General features: G+C 39.5%; 2 protein-coding genes across 5 annotated transcripts in view; one reads left to right on the top strand and one right to left on the bottom strand.

Moving 5' to 3' along the window:
- Positions 1-16,120, top strand: part of NRAP (nebulin related anchoring protein) — an 88,093-nt gene extending 71,973 nt beyond the window's left edge. For 2 of the 4 annotated variants that reach the window (XM_061635948.1, XM_061635951.1), the window contains 9 exons: positions 608-715; positions 3,886-4,197; positions 5,297-5,401; positions 6,224-6,322; positions 9,084-9,188; positions 11,304-11,411; positions 12,175-12,486; positions 13,398-13,550; positions 15,217-16,119. In XM_061635948.1, coding sequence (XP_061491932.1) covers positions 608-715; positions 3,886-4,197; positions 5,297-5,401; positions 6,224-6,322; positions 9,084-9,188; positions 11,304-11,411; positions 12,175-12,486; positions 13,398-13,550; positions 15,217-15,318 — 1,404 coding nt within the window. In that variant the 3' untranslated portion in view covers positions 15,319-16,119. Of the gene's footprint in view, positions 1-607; positions 716-3,885; positions 4,198-5,296; positions 5,402-6,223; positions 6,323-9,083; positions 9,189-11,303; positions 11,412-12,174; positions 12,487-13,397; positions 13,551-15,216 lie in introns of all 4 variants that reach the window. The other 2 variants (XM_061635949.1, XM_061635952.1) reach the window with 2 other exon arrangements.
- The window catches only part of HABP2 (hyaluronan binding protein 2), a 72,113-nt gene continuing 65,455 nt past the window's right edge, over positions 14,875-21,532 (bottom strand). Inside the window, exons 12-14 of the mRNA XM_061635953.1 lie at positions 20,338-20,483; positions 16,995-17,197; positions 14,875-15,276 (exon numbers count right to left, since the gene is read on the bottom strand). Of these exons, the coding sequence (XP_061491937.1) occupies positions 17,021-17,197; positions 20,338-20,483 (323 nt within the window). The 3' untranslated portion in view covers positions 14,875-15,276; positions 16,995-17,020. The remainder of the gene's footprint in view (positions 15,277-16,994; positions 17,198-20,337; positions 20,484-21,532) is intronic.

Raw genomic sequence — 21,532 nt, forward strand, 5'->3', positions numbered from 1 at the left:
TAATATACACATTTTTGCAAGCAAGTTATCCAATATAAAGTATTTTATACATTATTTTCACCAATATATTTTGTACACACTTTCCCCTAATATATGCATTTTTGTAAGCAGTGCTGGGTTGGAGAGCTGCATCATAAAATTCAAAGAAGTGTTAATTTCAAGGGATAGCTGTGTTTCAGATCTTATAATGTTTCAGAAAGTGTACATTTGATAAATTCGGCTTTAAATGTGAACTGAATCAAATTTCTCCCCCATTTCTTATCATGGGGCTGAATTGGACTAGATCTGTATAGGTGCCCTGACCTGGGTCATGGTTGCTCACAGAGCTGTTAACTTATCCTTGCACGCACGCACGCACGCACGCACACACACACACACACACACACACACACACTGCAAGAACAAGACCATGCCCAAACTGTTTGTCATTTTTATTGCATTGTTGTGATTGTATTCAATTTGACTGGGGCTTTCTACAGTAGACTTTATAAAAAAATCTAGATGTGCTTGTTAACTCTATACAACAATCAAAAGAAGGTTTCCTTTGTCAATTCACTTGCATTTTAAAATGTAACTAAGAAATCTAATGTTGCCATTTCTACTTTAGGCAAAATATAGGGAATCTTGGCATAATCTCTGTGCTCAAGGCTACAAGCTGACAATGGAAGCAATCCCTTTCCAGACTGCCAAGGCCTCAAGAGAAATTGCCAGTGATGTGAGTTGAATTATGCAGCCTTCCATCTTGGCTAATTTTTGTTAACTTCATGTAATACATTGTCCAAAGCAGATTGTACTGAATTAAAGCAGCACCATAATAATGTGAGACAAGGATGTGAGACAGAATATATTAGTTATGAATGAGATTCTTTGTGTGAATTAAAAAAGAGAGAGAGTCAGTATTAATCAGAAGCCAAGGCATGTGGAATACCTTGCAGTGGGAATTGCAGGACGAAAAAAATATCTCTGAATGCTCAGTTCCAATTTATCCAGAGCATCCAAAATAATACCTGTCCATGAAAATTTTTAATCCATTCCTTTATTTCCTTGAATAGTCCCCTAAAACAATTAAGGACAACAAAAGAACTGTAAAGTTCAGCATGTATGAAAGAGTTTAGAATATTGGCCTGTCCATTTGGATGTCTTTCTGCTTTTGTCTTATACTAATGAATTTAGAAAGACTGAGCACCCAAAGTAAATTCTTGAGTTTTCTGAAAAAGTCCCGAGGAAATCAAGCATGTATACTGCACCAAGCAGTGGTGCAGCTAGGTAATCTTATCTGGACTTAATGGCTGGGGATGGCTGAGGAAACTTTAGATGACCATGTGTATTACTTCAGTTGTGAAGCACACAATAAATATTTCATTTTCCCCCACTGCCACATTTCATGGTTCATAACTTCTCTACATTTCTGACATGTTAGAACAAAAACCAGACAAAAGGTAAGAATACTGGGTGGTATTCAACTAACTTGCTCCATCAGCGCAAGGATCTACACTTGCACAATGGAATTTCCCCCCTCTTCCCTTGCACACCCCTAAATCAGTTCTAGATTTCCACCAATCCTCTGGAGCAGATTTGGAGTGGGTGCAAGGCACTTATGGGGAGAGGAGAGGGAGAAGTTTAAGCACAAACTTAAATCCTTGCGTTGGTGGAATGAGTTATATAGCACTACATTGGATACAACCCATGTAATTTTCCAAGTATGTACAGTTGCAGTTGAGGGGCAAAATAAAACACAGAGACATAAGCTTGGGTTGAACAAGGGCCACTTTATTAAATTACAGCAAACAAAACCAATTTAAAGTGACCTGCAGATGGAAACCTAGGTGCGGGAACTGACTATAAGCAAGTAGCTTGCCATACAGCTGTCGGGCGACCAGTCCCTGCTGGGGCAAGGGCAAGCCCATGTGCTTACCCCAGCCACACCTTGTAGGTGAGTACACCTTCCTACGTCATCTCCACCCAGGGCCGGATAACCCTTGGGTAGATGAGATAAGTTGGCCCCAGAGGGAGCCCATATCCTGCCCGTGAGCCAGAAAAGCCCTGACAGGCAGGCCTCCGGAACCGCCAATCACCTCCAAAGGTGCCTAAGGGGGCCACCTAGCTGTCCTTACCTATTTCCCCTCCTGCACCTTCCTGCACCAGTGCTAGAATGAGCTGCCCAGTAGGGCACTAACCTTTAAATATGTCAAAATAGCCGAAACCACCTATTGATCACAACGCCGCCTAACCCGATCCCCTCCCACTTCCATAGTGTGGAGCAGGCAAAAAACCTGCCCACCAACGAGGGTGGGCAGGATAAAAATTCCTACTCAGCCCCAAAGGGACCCCTAGACACACCATAAAAGAGGGAGGGCGGGGTGAGCATCGTGTTGTAAAAAGGAAGGTAGGAGGGGTGTCTGGACTTAAATAGTCCCAGAAGCCCCGCCCTTCCACGCTGCACATTGCGCATGTGCAATAGGCACGACGCGTGACTTTGCCCCATACCAAGATGGAGGCAGCAGCTTCGCCCCCATCTGCAACCATGCCCCGCTCGTCAGATGCGCGGCGTCATTTTTGCATTTTTAAAAAAACACTCAAACCATAGCACAGTCATGACTACAGGAATGACATGGTCTCCTGATGCTGCTTACATTTACTTGGGAATGAGTGCCTTTTTGTTGTAGGAACAGATAATATATTTTCAAGTAACAATATTAAAATGAGGATCTGTGACCATGTACATGCCTGACTGGCTGCAGCTGGACTATAAAATATTTTTAACAGTAAAAAGAAAGAAAGGATGTTGCAGCAACCAGCTTTGCCCTGCATTCCTATGCCATCTTAGGTGCTGATGCTGAGCGTGTTTGCTGTTACCTTCATCATGTGCAGTTTTCTGGGTGTTCACTTGGCAGGGCCATGAGTTCCAGCTCCAAGGTCCAGCCCTAGCTACACAACAAGCAACACCAGAAGTTGAACGTGTATAGGGCTGCCAGGTTTGAACCCAGCACTGGTGCCCATAAAGTCAGTGGGAAAATAAAAAGCTTGTTCAGATTTGCTTATTAGGAGAATTCAGTAAGAATCACACTCTGTTGATTCTCCACTGTTGTCACACTGTAGGGAAAGTTAAATCCAGTCTAGGCTGCTTCATGTTTCTTTTAATATGATATATCCCACATCACCTGATCAATTTGTTAAAAGAAATAGGTTTGGTTTGGGTTTTTAGTTGCAATGATATCATTTACATAAAAACTTAGTGCACCCCGGGTCACATCGTATTACATTTATTGGAACATGGTATGTTCTTGATGCTACAGTTTAAACTTTGGTGCTACAGTGTCCATGCAAAAAAGCATACATGCATGATTGGGTCTTATGACAGTGACAAAACTCTTAATTTCAAACACTGAAAACTTTTCTTTGCCATCAGGCTTATGAAGGTAATTAAGAAGAATATTTTTCATAATAGTCAGCGTGATCTGTTTTAATTTTTGTATGGTTTTATTGTATTATAACTGTTGTGGTATGTGTGTTTTGCTGTATTATAATTGTAAACTATTTATATATTTTTTACAGAATTGCAGTATACAAATTTTTATTAATAAATTCTTCCTACAAATATTTTCTAAGCTATCATTGCTCAGCTTTAGGCCTCTAAAAGGGATAAAAGTTCTATTCCTTTGGTTCCTTCAGAGCCAAAGATATATGAAATTTGAATGAAAGATGCAGGGTGGGTGGGGAAGAACAGCTATTACATAAATGACATTTCTCTCTTGTGCTGTATTTTGCATTGCTAATTCTCATTTCCATTTTCTCTCTTTTTTAGTCACCTAGACGTAATGCCTTCATCTAAAGGATCTAAAATCCATGACTCCAAGCTAAACAGTATTTCCTTTTCTTGCACAGCTTCAATACAAGCATACCTTTGTGAAGGAGAGAGGAAAGCACATAGGCGCCAGAAGCATTATGGATGATACCAATCTACTGCACTGCTTGTATGCTGCTAAGCTACAGAGTGAGCAGGAATACAGGAAAGGATCCAGGGATACCAGGTCTCAGTACAACCTGCCTTTGGACATGGTAAACCTAGTCCATGCCAGGAATGCCCAGAACCTAGTGAGTGACCAGGATTACAGGAAGAGACTGCATGAATATACGGTACTCCCTGAGGACTTGAAGATGAAGTGGGCAAAGAGAGCCCATCTGTTGCAGAGTGAGGTAAAAAAAAAAGGGCCTTCATGTCAATAGTACCGACAGTGTGACAGGCTATTTTATCTTGTAACTGCAGATAGCAAAAATGGCTTACAGTGAACCAGTGTTGCTATGACAAGGAAAGAAAGATAATCATTTAGTTTAACAATGTGCTTGCCCTAATCAGCACATGCCTGCATAACTTCAAAAATGCTCTTGCTAATTGAGCTAGGAATTTTATTGAGTGGGTATTGTTAAATTCAAAACTAATAGTGGAAGCTTGTCTAGGTGATCAGTGGAAATACCATTTATAGGAACCTAGGCCTAAATCAAAGCACAAGCATGTATGCATCCTGTGTTCCTTACATTACTGTAAGACTCAACTCTGCATTGCAATGAAAGGCAGCTTTTAGTTTTATGCCCAAGATTTTTTTTTACAGATGTGCAACTAAATATATAAAATGGGAGTATAACAAATTGATTTTTGAAAATATGTGCATCATTCAGTTATACTCTTCAGAGACTAGACACTTAGTGGCAAAACTGGCTGTGAAGCTGGTTAGTATTTGAAATAGCCTACATTTCTTTTTTCCCCACATGCTCTAAAAACCCATCAGTTCAGTCTGTGCCTCTCCTAAATTTGTCAATTCCTGATAATCTTATTCAATCACATTGCACTTGATTTAGCAGCTGGATTAATTTTTCACCCCTTGTATTCTTTTAGCCTGCTGTAAAATCTCCACTTATAAGAATCAAACTGAAATATTTTTTATCCACCTGAGAAACTGGGGTTCATATGAATACTTGTATTGATTTTATACAAAATAATTTGTATCCCTGAATTGGCCCTTCCTCTTAAAATACTTTTCTAAGGATGTCAGTACCAACAGGTTATATTACTTTCTGCTTACAGCTACATTAATTCAGTTGTGGGAGCTCCTTTTTTATCTTGTATATGATACATTATTTAATTCCAAAAGGAATGGATGAATGCAAAGAAGCTTGGCTCAATGAGATGATGTATCCATAGAAAACAAAACACAAAATTTTAATACAAATCAAGGAGTCGTATCGAGGCAAAAAAAAATCTGGTTAAGTCTAAGTTTGTTTTTATTTTATTTGACAGTTTCGCTACAAATCAGACCTGAACTTCATGAAGGGGGTTAGCTGGGTGGCTCTGAGATCCCCTCAGATAGAAAATGTAAAGAAGGCTGGAGAACTCATCAGTGAGGTACTGATAAATCTGTCATGAGATGGTACGTCTGCAGGAATTGTTTACCATCAAGGCTCCTTGTTACATGACACTTATGGATGTAGCTTAGCATTTCTTTTTGATGTGAGAGCCTGTTTATTCAACGGATGTACATTACCAAAGAGCAGTACACAAGATGGGAGTCCACCTGTGACATCCTGCTGCATATTTTCTACCCTGAACGGGAAACTCTCAACAACAAAAACACATAGCAATGAATAAATGCAGCAGACTCAGCAATGGAATGCTAAGTAGATGATAACATAGTGTTGAACCTTGCATACTTGAAACTGAGAACAAAATGGAGAGTGATTTTATCCAGATCAGCATAACTTATTAACAGAGAAACAGTCCTAACTGTAGATTGGAGATCCAACAAGATGAGGCATTTTGGATCTAGATTTCTGTTAGCTTAATAAAAAAATATTTTTTTCTGTGTGCATCACTGCCATAGCATATTTGAATCATTTTGGCCAATTGCACAGTAAAGACAAGCACTGAAAAGGACACTTTTTCCTGTTGATATATCCTTCCTACAAAACCAAACCCATTGGCGATCTCTGAATACAGCCAAATTATATGTGCATTTCTTTTGGAGAATCTCATTAGACACACAGATAAGGCAAACCTCTCTCTCAAGGTTTCTTAAATAATTTTTTTTTAAAAAAGTTTTATATAGCACACTAAAAAGTCCATGATATAACACACTTTTACATATTATTTCTACATCTATTACATGAAATCTTATGTGATACAATTTAGCTGCAGTTTTTATTCTTTTTTTTTTTATTCCACTTGTAGACAAAGTATCGTCAGAAACCAGATAGTCTGAAGTTTACCACAGTGACTGACTCTCTGGACTTCACCCACGCTAAGAATAGCTACATTCAGTGCAATGAAGTAAGTTAAGTATTTACTGTGGTGTAGGGCATAAAAGGGTTATCCTCAACCCTGTATAATACAACTTAGAATCTTGGCACTGGGAATATTTCTTTAGCTGTAAGTGGCTGATGGTTGTTAGCTGATAGTTGACAAGTTGCAGACAACACATGTACCCACTTGTACAGTTGTGTAGAAGAGGGTGTTTCAGCAGGTATAGCTGGATTTCCCTCTTTTCACAGCTATTAAAGGAGCAGGAGCCCTGTCTTCTTTTACATCTGGTTACCCTATGGACCTCATATTGGAATTTAGTAGCACTGGAAACTACTATATTTAATCATTATTTATTTATTCATTTGATTTATATCCTGCCTTTTCTCCCAGTAGCAGCCCAGGGCAGCAAACAAAAGTACTAAAAACACTTTAAAACATCATAAAAGCAGACTTTAAAATATATTAAAACACAACAACCATTAAAAACATAATTAAGCAAAACATATTTAAAAACATTTTAAAAAAACCTTTAAAAACATGAAAAGGTTTAAAATGTATTAAAAAGAAAATCCAACACAGATGCAGACTGGGATAAGGTCTCTACTTAAAAGGCTTGTTGAAAGAGGAAGGTCTTCAGTAGGTGTCGAAAAGATAACAGAGATGGTGCCTGTCTAATATTTAAGGGCAGGGAATCCCAAAGGGTAGGCGCCACTACACTAAAGGTCCATTTCCTATGTTGTGCAGAATGGACCTCCTGATAAGATGGTATCTGCAGGAGGCCCTCACCTGCAGAGTGCAGTGATTGACTGGGTATATAAGGGATAAGATGATCTTTCAGGTATCCTGGTCCCAAGCTGTATAGGGCTTTAAACACCAAAACTAGAACCTTGAACTTAGTCTGGTAACATAGGTAGCCAGTGCAATTCTTTCAGTAGTGGAGTGACATGCTGGTGATAACCTGCTCCAGTGAGCAGTCTTGCTGCCACATTTTACATTAGCTGCAGCTTCCGGACCAACCTCAAGGGTAGCTCCACATAGAGCGCATTACAGCAATCCAGTCTGGAAGTTACCAATGAATAGTCAGCAGTGGTCAGACTATCCCTCTCCAGAAATGGCCACAGCTGTCTTACCAACCAAAGCTGGTAAAAGTCACTCCTAGCCATAGAAGTCACCTGGGCCTCTAGTGACAAAGATGGATCCAGGAGCACCCCCAGGCTACGGACCTGCTCTTTCAGAGGAAGTACGTCCCCATCCAAAGCAGGCAACTGACCAATTATATGAACTCGGGGACCACCAACCCACAGCGTCTCCATGGGTGAAGATAATCTGTTTCAACTGCTGCACTACAACCCTGTCAATCACCTTCCCTAAGAAGGGGGTATTTGTGACTGAGCAGTAGTTGGCGCAAACCAATGGGTCCAGGGTGAGCTTTTTCAGGAGTGGTCGATTCACTGTGTCTTTCAGGGCAGCTGGAGCCACTCCCTCCCTCAACGATGCGTGACCACACCCTGGATCCACTTGGTCAAATCCCCTCGGCAAGCTTTAATAAGCCAAGAAGGGCAAGGGTCAAGAGGACACATTGCTAGCTGCATCATCACAAGCACCTTGTCCACATCATCAGGCCGCATCAACTGAAACCATTCCCAAGAGGTTACACATGCGCCATACGCCCTCCCCACTACCAATCTCCTCCAGATTGGTTTTTTTAAATAAATAGAAGGGGGTAGTGCCCTCACCCTTGGGACTCCCAAAGGGGCAACTCCCTTTGGTTTAAGCTGGTTTGGGAATGGGAGAGAACCTTCACATGCTTAACCAGGTTTTACAGCTTTCCTCCCAGAAGCCTCTGTTGTTTTATTTGATAGGCTTTATGTTTGTGTTTAATTAATGTTTATTTGTGTTTTTATTTGGCTAAAACCTGTATTCAGTTGCCTTATTAATAAATTTGAGAAATCAGCCTCAGTTTTAAATTCTAGTTAGATGGCTTGTATTTAACACGGAAGCTTGTGTGGGTGAAACATTTGGGCTCATCATGAAATAAAAGGGTAAAGAAAAAAATAGAGGATAGGAGGAGAGCTAATAGGAAATAGATAAAAAGCCTTTGCATAAGCTATAGGCTGTTCAGATTGGGGAGCTTGTCTAGTGCTCAGACAACCTCCTTTCCCCCCTCCAAGGTTCTGGATCTTCATCGACTCTCACCCACAATTTGCTTCAGCCTTAAAAAATCTCTGCCATTGGCCTAACCCTATCTAAATTATGGGTAATAGCGCTGTCTAAGCTGTAGTTACATATTCATGTCTTGTTCAAAAAGAAGTGAAATGTTAAAGGCAGTATGATGTGATGCAATGGTGATTATGAATCCATTTGGAACTCTTGAACACAAGCAGTTCACATTCTTCAATTATGGGCAGGCATAGCTGCTGCGTTAATTCTGAACTAAGCTAAATAAAAATAGAAGGAACGTCCTAGAAGTTAATACACTTGAGTGATTGTAGGGCAAACCTGGGCACCAGGTTACACAACAGCTTCTCATAAGGATCTTTGATCAGCAGAAGTATACTGAAGTTTTTTCTATACATTAAAATTTCCCAGGTAGCCAATCCTGACTTAGATTCCAGATTCTTCACAGGGACAGAAAAGTATTTTAGTGGAAATAATATTTTGTGTTAAGGCAACTATAGTAAGCATAGTTATAATTGGGTGTTATATGCATTTTACACTCTAGCTCTTAGCGAAAATAGCTTTTTGTTATAGGTGTTATGAAAGTAATAAATATTATTCGGTTTGACAGAGGCTATACCGAGCTGGACACTTGGAATCCATGCACAGATATACTCTGCCCCCTGACCACCCTGACTTTACAAGGGCACGTCTCAATGCACTCCATATCAGTGATGTAAGTGATAGTTCTTTTCATTGCAGCTGGCTGATGTTTTGAATAAACATAGCTACAATTAGATGTATTTTGTTTACATATATACGATTAACACAGGAATATGTCTAGCTGCTGCCATTCCTAATAATCTAATTTTATTGATAAAAAAATTGTAGCCCAGGTTTCATTGATGGGAAAAGGAACGATTTCATTCATATTAATTTGCAAAGGTGTTTAATGCGCAAGTTAAAATCATTTTAGAGAAATTATGTTTCATTATATTCAATGCATTTAATCCAAAATAGAAAGAACATTTTGCATTGTGCATTGACAAACCTTTACACTCCTGTTAGAAGAAAAGAACAAGTGAAAAATACTGCTCATGCAGTTAGAACTATATTGCCATGCACAGATGAATGTCACAGTTGTAAGTCTGATATGTACCATTTCTTCTCAAAACATTCAAATGGATCAGCATGTATCTGAACTGAAACAGCCAGGGAGAGCATGGGGAGATGGAGGAGTTGGGGGCTCTCATTAAAAATGAAACTCTTTTTGGTAGATATACAATTGGATCAGGTGCGACACACAGAAAGCTGTTGAGAGAGATTGACCTTAAAGCACACAAAAAAACCACACTGGTATTTGTAAAACTGCAAAGATTGCTGTAAATCAAATGAATGTAATGTGTGAGGATGAGTGCAAAAACTGTGCAAACTGTGATAAAGTAAAATGATGCATGGGGTTTCAAATCAAAGGATTTGTGTTACAGAATGATCCTCAACAGCCAGGCAAAATATTTGCCAGTTTAAAAAAAGAGAGGAAGAGACAGGAAATGACTTGGTCTTGCTAGTGGTTACTGGATATAAAGTTCTCATCTCAGGAAAAGGTCCAGATTTGGGCTTACAACACAACTGGGGACCAAACACAACTCTTCCAGGCAGCCTAGTAACTTTGATCATTGATTCCTGCCACTCCCATAACTTATTACAAATTTTCATATACTGATTATTCTAGATAAAGTTAAGGATTTAACTGGAATTGTCCTTTAAAGATGCCAGCTGTGGGCATTTTTTAAAGGAATGTCTCCTGGGGATTCTACTGTCATGATTATGGGACCATGGATCTGGAAGGGAACAATTCAACAATTTGATTAGGTACACTGGCAAAGTATGTCAGAAGTTGTGGGTCCACTGGGAAATGTGGGTGTCACATTTCTTGCATCTCCACCCTCCATAGGGATGAAATTGAAAAGGGTCCAGTTAAAATGTGTCTAACCGAAATATGTCCATAGGTACTTTTAATCAGTCTCATTGTGAGTAACTATTTGGTAAGTAAGTTATCCAAATTAGAAGCCTGGGATTATCGCCTGTCATCATGTGGTAAAAGTGCCCTCACTCCATTAGGCTATGTCTCTACTTATTAGCATCATTGTGCCTAGGTACAAAAAGATGTTGTGCATTTTATTTCTTTATTTTTATTCTCTTAAGCATAATGGCCAAACATGAGAAATATATCTCTGGCAGGACAATGGGGGGACAGATCACAATGACTTGAGACACTGTGATATAACCTTTTAGGATTGAAGTGAAATTTGTTATCTTCAGAATTTGCATCTTATTTATACAAACCATATCCAATATATTATCTGGCAGCTCATTATTTTAGATTTGTTGACTGAAACCATCAGGGTATGGAGCCAGCACAAAAAGCATTGAAATTCTTGAAGTAACAAATAGTGGAGACTGTGGCACTGAAATTCCTATGCTGTAAACCCAAGATGCTCCCAATAGATGTTTTAGAAGACAGAATAGGGGCAGTGTCAATGCAATATTGATGTGCTTGATGCATCAAAGTGTCTAACAGAAACTAAATAAACTGAAATAAATGTATGCATGAAATGCAAAGCAAAATGCTAATTGTGGTATTCGAGACTTCACTACTGGCTCTATACCAATGTATTTTGCAGGTGAGAACGTTGAAGGGTTCCAGCCAGTCACAATCTTAGATGGTTTTATGACTGGCCCAGACAAACATTATCCCATTAGAACCAAATGTTTATTACTGTAGCCACAAAAGACTTGTAAATTAAGGCACTGTCATCTCCCCACCCCCTTTTTTGTTTCTTTTTTGCAGAAACTTTATAAAACATCTTGGGAGCAGACACGGGCAGCTGGCTATGATTTCAGACTGGATGCCATCCCTTTCCAGACAGCTAAAGCTTCCAGAGAAATTGCCAGTGATGTATGAATCATGAGTTTTCTACGATTCAGTCTTAGGGCCACTTTACAAGTTATTCTATGTCATCCATTCCTTTTCACTAACTAAGCAGAGACATTTGCATTCAAAGACATGAGAAATATGCATCAGAGAGATGCAATAGGCTGAGACGTCAAGGTGCATGATTCCTATGTGCTTGCATTCTTTTATCTCCCCTTCAACTATTACAGAGAAAGCATGGATGATATGCTGTTGAAACACCAGTCATATTGTCTTTTCCTGTACTATGTGAAGCTATTTTACTGGATACTATCAGGCCAGTCCAGAACTACTAGAGAGCCAGAGTGGAGTCCAGAAAAATCTAGGTGCACATATGTTTTGTTGAATTAATGAGTTTCAAACATACATTAAGTTCTTACTTTTCATTATTTCATGGGTCACATTTTCTGAGTTGTGTACGCCATCTCACCCCATTTGTTTCTGTTTTATCCATATGTTTACTGTTTTAAGCATTTTCTTAGTATCCTATTAGTGACAGAACTGTATATAATCTGCAAATCCCATGAACGTTTATTCCCAATCAAAAATCACCCCAATAAGGTAGCTTTCTGTCCTCTGAGTATAGATGATAGTGTCCTGATTCAGCAAAGTTCTGTGTCTGTATACAAGTTGCAGCTCTGCATACACAAAAGTAATTGTTCTATATGAAATTATATGAAAGGGTATATAGGTTACTGTAAGGGAATAAATATTCCTTCTTTCATTGATCTGTCTCATTACTGTACAGTTCAGATACAGAGAGGCCTTTCTGAGGGATAGGGGTCAACAGATTGGATTTCGCAATGTAAATGATGATCCCAGAATGAGGCACTTCCTCAAGATGGGCCATCTCCAGAGTGACAACCAATACAAGCGGGACTGTGTCAGAAACAGAGCACAGTTCAAGAGTCACATTGACCAGCCAGGATTTATCCATGCAAAGAAAAGTCAACAGTTGATAAGTGATGTCAACTACAGGCAGCACCTGCATCAATATACCTGTGACCCAGAACAGTTGAATCTAAAGCATGCCAAACAAGCCTACAAACTCCAGAGTGATGTAAGTACATTGATCTGTAGGCTAGAGCACCATTCCAGGACTAGGTTAGAGGCAAGCTGCATGTCTGCTCTGTACCAAAATGTTGTCCTCAGAACACCCATAAAGTAACAATTTAAAAATAAAATGTACTTTTTAAACGAGTTGGCTGGTAGAAATGAAAAGCTAGTGAAAAACCAAAACATGCCATGCTGTCTTTCTGTTATGGCAGCTATTCCCCCCCCCCCACACACACAACATCCTGGGACAATGCTGCTTGTTTGCAGTCTTGAGGAAGTAAATAGGGGTGCATGGGCTACTGAAAAAAAGTGTTATTTTGGCTATTGCTACTGCTTGTGGCACAAAAAAGTGGGTGGTGGCGGGGGGGAAGAAAAAGGAAAAACTTGTTGTCAGGAGTGAATAACTGCTGCCCCCATTTTCCAACACCTTGAAAAACTCTGTCCCCAGTTCACTCCCAACAAATGGGACTGTGAACCGGGATGGTGGGGGCATTTAGTCCCAGCCCAAGTCAGTACCTGGAAGGACTAGAGAAAAACTGAAAGGTATAATAGGCACAGATGTTCCATTCTTACTTGGATTTCCAGTAGACTTCTTGTGGTTTCTGACTCATAGCCCTATGTTTTTAACTTTTTCTCAATGATGAGAAATAAATATATTCGGTTGAATAAGGAAAGAAAGAAATACAGTGAAGAACATAGAGAGGTCAGCCTTGCCTATATGGTACCATTCACCTCTTGCTTTGTAAACATTTCCTCATCATTACACAATTCTTAGTGTTTGAAATAAATTAATCAAGTTCTGTCAGTGAAGGAAACTGAAAGCCAAGACACTGTTGTATGCAATTTGCTTCCGATATGATTTGAAGTGTGTACAGCCAATTAATGCTATGAGGTTTACGTGTATCTGTTTTGCAGGTCAAATACAAATCCGATTTGAACTGGATCAGAGGCATTGGCTGGACCCCTCCAGGTTCTTACAAAGTGGAAATGGCCAGAAGGGCTGCTGAACTGGCATATGCTCAGGAACGGGAACCTCAAGAAACTTTAGATCAGTTCAATCTGAAAAATGTAAGTAAACGAAAAGACCCATTTTTTTCTAATGCAGAACCGTAAATGTAAGTCGAAGTGCCTGTTTCCCACTCTTCCCTGTTCCCTATCTATGTCATGTGGAACACCAACCAGTGTAGTGGCAACTTAGCACAGCAAGAGCTCAGTAAGGCAGTTTCAGATACCAGTTTTGAGGTTTGATTAAAGCTGATACCTTGTAAAGTATTTTGTCCTGTTATTTTTGTTAGCTGAAAAACAAACATAATTTTTCAGAGAATAAAATTTATATGCTCATCAGCCCCAAACAATATGAGGGGGAAAATGAATTAATTAACACACACTCAACTGATAATTCCAAAAGAACACAGCCATCTCTAGCACTGAGTTCTGGAAAATAAAGAGGAAATGCTTTAAGATTACAGAAGAAGCCTGTAGGCTGCATAGTGCTGACTTGCCATGATGTCATCAACTTTTTTTTGCACTCCAAAAATTGTTTATAAGACAAAGAATGAATTGATAAAGCACAACATGGGTGTTCATGTGTGCTTTTAAAAAGGTAGCCTGTTGACGGGTGGACAAGACTGAGCTACTCGACTTGCTGGTCTATAATATTTTAGTTGCAAAGCAGGACTCACAACAGCAGTTGAAGAATTCACTATGAGCTCTGTTTTTATATCACATCAACCTTGATTCTAACATATGACTAAGGCTTGTGAGTCACTGTGTCTGCTGGTCCAGTACCTGCTGCAAAGTCACTTACGGACCAATCCTATACTTGTCTACTGAAGAATTTAATCAACCTAAAGCAAGGGTCACCAACCTTTTTGTGCCCATGTGCACATTTGCAAATGATAAACTGTCATGGGCACTGCACACTAGGGTTGGAAAGATCTGTCAATTTCAGTTCTGTCAATTTCTCATTTTCCAGTCTTAAATTCAGTTCTCCACAGTTCTGCAGCAATTTTTTAAATGATTTTAAAAAATCCTCATGAAAATTGTCCAGCATTTTAGTGCAAATTTCTCCTAATAAACATATTTTTGTAGGCAGTTTTGACTAATGTACACATTTTACAAGCAATTTCTTGTCATATAATGCATTTTGTATGTTATTTTCATTAATGTATTCATTTTTATGCACACTTTCTTCTAACATATGCAGTTTTGCAAACACTGATTAGTTGGTGAACTGCATTGCAAAACTCGAATAAGTTTGAATTTTGAAGCGATGGCTGTGTTCTGGTTCTCAAATTGTTTCAGAAAGTGCAAATTTGAGCGATTCAGCTTGAAATGTGAACTGAATTGAATTTCTTGCCCATCCTTACTGAATACACACACCACAACCAAGTATGTACTGCACCCTGTTTTATTGGTTATAATACAATGCTTTTTTCAAGCCTAATTTCAGTGGGGAAAGGGAACCTGCAGGTGTCAGGGAAGGCCTTTGTGCTTGCAGGTACCACATTAGTGACCCCGATCTAAAGCATTTGATACTCACAGAGAAGTTGGGAGAACCCAGACATTGTACATAAGTAACACAGTTGTACATAAGTAACACAGTGTCCAAGTTATCAAAAGTATCCAGCTCCAGAAAGATGGCCTTAGCATACTGTTAATATTTTACCAGATAAAGTACCAGATGAGGCATTGTATGTATCAGCTCATGTTAAGAATCTATTTTGGTTGTCAGGAGCAGACAACAGGAGAAGGATCCCAACAAGCCAGAATCAATCCTGATGCAGCAGAGATTCTGCAAGTCAAGCGGAGAAAAATGCAGTTAATTAAGAAATGAACTGAAACCCAGACATCTGTTGGAGGGAAATGCATATGTTTTTCTTTGCTTGCTCTGCAAGTGATGTAGTTACTTTGACCCCCTCCCCACCACCATCCAAGAAACATAAAGGACAGCATCAAAGCCATTGGTTTTGTTAAAAGAAAAAAACAACTAATGCTGCACAAGGAATTTAACACTGTTATTTTATTTTTTTGCATGGATATTCTAAGTGATTTTTAAGTGTATGTATTATGAAATTTAGTATTTATTTAAGAGAGCAAATGAAATTAGTACTAGATGACTGGCAGGCTCAGCTTTGTACTAAAAATGAATGAACATGACTTGTTGAAAATAAAATTATTTGTATTGAAAGTAAATTTTTGGAATAACTTTCCATAAATAATTTGTTTGGGTATTTTAATGATAGTTTCTTGGTTTATGGGTACAACTGATGAAATTCAGCTTTCCTTTGTTTCCTGAATTCCTTTGTATTTGAGCATTCTAAAGTGGCCTTATCATCTGTGTGATCCTTGATAATTTTATCATCCTTGAATGGGTGTGTAAGAACAAGTAAAAAGGGAGATGGAATGGTGGTCTCATGTGTCATCGTATGTGGATGAGAATCAGTAGACAAATGTGTGACTGAACGTCCATGAATGGAACATAAAAGTTGCAAGTAATGTTTGCAGGTAGAGTGGTAGATTTGGACTAGCGAGCCCCAGGTTCAAATTCAGACTTGGTTATTAAGCTCATGGAGTTATATTGGGCTAATCAATCCTCACTCAGCCTAACTAATCTTACTCATTTGTCAAGGTAAAATGGGGGTTATATTTTCCACCCTGAAGTCCTTGGAAGATAAACATATTATGAATAAATAATATTTTGGCACACTGTTCCAAGTGTAGGTTTTGTGGTCACATATGCCATTGTATAACAAACTGGGAAAAGTTAAGCCAAGACACTAAGTGATGTGTTTGGACCCTGAAATGCTTGGTGGTTAACAACCTACTCAGAAGATATAGTCTTAGAATCAGTCAGTTTATTTAAATACCACCTTTCCCACAGATTTGTGCTGAAAGGGGCTTACAGAAGAAAACAGTCTAAATACAAGAGTACAATAACCATAATATAATTCATTTAAAATATAGCAACAAAATTAAGTGAGCATAAAGCTTACCAACAGGCAAATTAATATCCCAAAGCAGCCCTAAACAAATGACAGTAGTAAGAACATAAGAAGAGCCTGCTGCATCAGGCCAATGGCCCATCTAGTCCAGTATCCTGTTCTCACAGTGGCCAACCAGATGCCTATGAGAAGCCAGTAAGCAGGCCCTGAGTGCAAGAGAACTCTCCCCTCCCGCAGTTTCCATCAGCATATTGCCTCTGACTGTGGAGGCAGAGCATAGTATCTAAGAACCCCCTACAACTTGCATCCTAGACTCAAAAGACCAGAATCCTCCTCCCCAGTTCTTCTGGCAGACGTTCCATGATGAAGACTCATAGGAGGAGGGTGGGGCATGGGGGATGGAAGTGTACTCCTATGTGTGTCTACTAAGAAGTCCTAATGAGTTCAGTGGGACTGACTCCCAGTTAAGTGTGTATAGGATTGCAACCTTAATGTCAAAAAGGCAATTGGAAAAACCTACCTTAGGCTGGGATTGAAAGGAAGGTATAGAGATATGCCTTAGGCTTACCTTTGTTTATTTTCAGAAGGTCTTTCCTAGATGTGAGAACTAGACTCACGTTGAATTTTTGTACTAATCCAGTTGAGAAATCTTGTCACACTGGTATAAACTCCTGGTTTATTTTTCAACCCACAATGTTCTCCCCAGCTCACAATTCCATAAATGTAATAAGAGCCATTTTTAACACAGGTTAGAGGGCCTCCTGAATCTCCCTAGTCAGAAACAAAACAGGGCATTTAATTTCAGTCACCAAAAATATTCAGTAACCAAAAAAGAAAAGAAAAGCTTTTTTAAAGCCCAAACCAGGGGAACCTCGGACCTGAGGCCAAATGCAGCCTTCCTCTCTCCAAAGCCCCTAACACTCTCCCAAGGCCACAACACCTCTCCAGCCACACTTCTCATTAGCCCTGTTCCATGTCCCCCTCAGGTGATTTTGCCTGAGTAGAATTAGAACATAAGAAGAGCCCAGCTAGTTGAGCATCCTGTTCTCACAGTGGCCAATCAGATGTCTATGGGAAGTCCACAAGCAATGGGTCCTTGAAGTGTCTTAATCCCTCTTGCTTGCCTGGCTGGAGCATGAACAGATGCATAGAAACCTCTGACTTTTGCATTGTAAGGACATAACTTACTGCACAAAGGGTAAGAGTCACATTGTTGCTCCACCCACTTTTTCCTCTGGCCCCACCCACCAAAGACATGTCTCCCCCAGATGGTTGCCCATGTGGGAATGTGACCACCAGGCCAAAAATATTATCCATCCATGGCCTAAACCAAAAGATCCAAAATTTATCAGTATTTTTATTGCAAGCATTGGCCAAAAAAGTGATAATTTAGTCATTTAGATAATGACTATTATTGAATGAATAGAATGGACATGCATCTTTAAAATGGAATCCTACTAGAATCCAAAAATTATAAATGCCCGTTTGTGGCATATTTGGCTAAATGTGAATGTAAATAATCATCCATAGTTTGGTAGGTTGCTGCACTTCTATTCTGCATTCCAATATGAATCCATCTGTACTTTGGCCAACACAACTGAAAGTTTCATCTTGTTGGAAGAAATTGGTCAGAGGCAGTCCATTTTTATTTATGTATTGCATTTAACTTACCAAGGGACCCAAAAGCAGTTTGCTCATTTATTACTTGTTTATTTTATAATTTATACCCCACCCTTTGCTCATAGACTTCTGGGCAGATTACAACAGCAAAAGTAAATACAACAATCAATATTAAAACCACTAATATACTATCTTCTGTAGACCAGGCAGATTACCCATCAAAGGCCTGGCCAAACAAAACAAAACAAAAACCCCTAGTTTTCAGTTGGCACCTAGAGGTAAGAAAAGTTGGCATCAAGCAAATTTCTGAGGGAGTGTGCTCCGTAACGTGTACTATAGCTGAGGAGGCTTGCTAGTTAGATTGCTCCTTGAGCTTCCCTTACTGATGGCACTATTAGCAAAGCCTTCCCAGAAGGTCTCAAGTCACAGGCCAGTTGATATAGGGAGAAGTGGTCTAGATAAATGGGTTCGCAGCTGCATAGAGTTTTCCATGTCAAATGGCAGCCAATACAAATTCTCCAGGGCCAGTGTTATATGGTCTGCCTAGGTGAAACAGCTGCATTGTGCACCAGCTGCAGCTTCCAAACTGTCTTCAAAGGCAGCCCCGCACAGAGCGCATTGCAATAGTTCAATCGGGAAAGTACTAGAGCATAAAAGCACAGCGACTAAGCTATCCCTGTCCAGGAACAGCCATAGCTGGCAAACCAGTTGTAACTGGAAATAGGCACTCAGTGCCACTGAAGACACTTGGGCCTCCAGTGACAACATGGAATCCAGGAACACTCCCAAACTACAGATCTCCTCTTACATCTAGGACTGGTATCACATTTAATTCCCAGGCAACTTGAAACAAACAAAAAAGTTACAAAAGAGGGGGAAAAACAGGCAGTCATTGGTGCTTTCTACAAGAGCTCATGACTTGAGTTCCCTGGCCTAGACTTGTCTTCCACTGTCTTTTGCTCAACACATACAAATCTTAAGTGGCCCCTGGAAACATGGAGTTGTCCCCAATGGAGTTAGGCACTTGATGGTATTTTCAGAAACTGATCATATTAACTCCCAGGTTTTATACTGCAGTCCTAACATTGGGGCAGAAGCCGGTTCATCCATTTTATCCAAAGCCGGTAGGGCAAAAGTGAAGGTGGAGGAGTGCTCTTACACTCTATCCTTTTTGTTTTCCTTGGAAATGGGAGGGAAATAAGCTACATCAGTTTCAGGGCTGTCATAGTGTAATCTCTGGTTTGGGGGCAAGTTGGGTGATCCAATTCTCCCATGGCACACACCCCAACCTTTCCCGTGGCACACTCCCTTTTCATTCCTAATAACATTGGAACTTTGATTATGAGTAGGGCAAAGGTCATGGAAATTTCTATGGGGGCAGGGAGGGGACATCGGATGCTTCTTATGGCTCCCGGGTCACTTCAGAAAGGAATATTTGATGCTTCCTGTGGCACCTGGAGCACAGGGAACTGGGATTGCAGGGTCCATGTTTTATTAGTAGCAGAAGGCCCGTGATGGTAAGCCTTTCATATTTCAGGCAGTCCTCAGGGATGTATGAGTTTCTATTCAGTCAGAAAGCAGGAGGGACAGTGCTTACCTGGCTATGATGTTCAGAGGACAGACACACGGCCCTTCCGTGGCTGTCCTGCTAAACTTGCATTTGGGACACCTTCTTTCTATCCCCAGATTCGCCACACCCCAGAAGTTGTCCTGGAATGTATTTGATTTTCTTGATATTTTATAGTGCTATTAGATTAGGGATGCCAGGTTCCTGGCCTGAGACTGACCCTGTATCTTCAGTCTCAGGCCAGGAACCTGGCAACCCTATATTAGATTGCTCAATTTGTTTGTAAGCTGCCTGAAGCCATTTTGATAAGGCAGGGTAGAAGTCTGACAAATAAATAAGTAAATAAAACACCTATCCAGTATCATGGATCCATCAGCATAACAATATAAAGAACTTACATCTGGCGAACAACATTAAATCTTGTGGGTTTGGAAAAAGCGAGGTGCAGGGATCATGCAAATAAGATGTATTTGGGAGAGGTTTTGTCAAATGAAAAACTGCCAAGTTCTGCATCCCCACCATAGGCTTGCCTGTCACTAGAAGAGCTGCTGTTAGTTTGAAGGACATGCCTCTCACATCACATTGAAAGGAAGGAGGTTGTTGTAATGTATCTGATACAAGAAGCAGATACATATGTAGTATCCTGCCAGACATTATTCTGCATAGCCTATTTACATTTTGTTAAAAGAGAAATTAGTGCTCAAATACTGAAAAAGCAACAGACCTGACAAGTATCGGTGCCTGTTCTCTGAAGATTTCCTGCACAAAGCATGCTTTCATCCAGTCTGTTATTATGTGCACTTCGTGCGTTACACCGCATTTGGGAAATCAGCTTTACTCTGGCATCTAACAGCTGATGAGATGATTCACCTACAGAATGAATGCCAGGAAAATGAAGAAATTTTTATTTCCCATCTTCCCTGTGCTAAATATTTCTTTTCAATATATGGGATCATAGAATTTTGTCTGGGCCTAGACATGATTGTCTGTTCAAAGGGGAGGGGGAATCATATCTGAATTTAAGCCTGAATCATGGCAGAGCAGGAAAGGGACAAGTGAGAGAAAGGCTATCTAACTAAAAATAGCTGTTGAAACTTAATTTTTATTTCTGTTGCATGGGAATTAGGCATCTCAGTAACATTTTGCATTTGAAAAATCTGCGTTGTATTGTATTTGCAAGACATTGATTGATCAGGGAAGACGCTGGCCTTTAGAATTCAAGGGTAAGAGTGAGTCAAACCAGAACTGTCTAAGTCAAATCTTGATATTTGTTCAGTCTACTTTTGGTTCTTTACATCAATAATTTCAAGTATAATACAAATGGGATCTATCAATAAAATGTTCTCTTTCTTTGCAACCTATTGGTCCTATGCTAGGCTTGCAAGTTATCTCCACAGATAACAATGAACTTGCTGTTATAGATAAATGTCACAAAATGGCAACTGGTTTGAGAGAATTATCACTGGATCCAACAAATGAGACATGTGGTAACTGGATGCATAAAGACTTGCATTATGTATGTTATGCAGAAGAGTTAGATCACCAGGCTGTTGAATGGGTAACATGATATGCAATCAAACAATATATATATTGTATGTTGGCAGCTGATGAAGGCAGAAGCTGAAACGATTTGTTAATATAATAAAAAACCTCTCATTGGTTAATCACAATTACGTTCATATATATATTTTAGGTGATTAACGGATCCTAATAGGGATCCAGAGCAAGCTTGAGTGAAGTTCTGTTTGTTGCTTTCAAAACTGTCTTATATATATATATATATATATATATATATATATATATATATATATATATATATATATATATATATATATATATATATATATATATATGCAATAATGATTAGGATTTGCATTACAAACAAACTCTTATTTGCCTTTGCAGATAGATATATCGAA

Source organism: Rhineura floridana, chromosome 7, assembly GCF_030035675.1.
Source record: "Rhineura floridana isolate rRhiFlo1 chromosome 7, rRhiFlo1.hap2, whole genome shotgun sequence".
Lineage (NCBI taxonomy): Eukaryota > Metazoa > Chordata > Lepidosauria > Squamata > Rhineuridae > Rhineura > Rhineura floridana.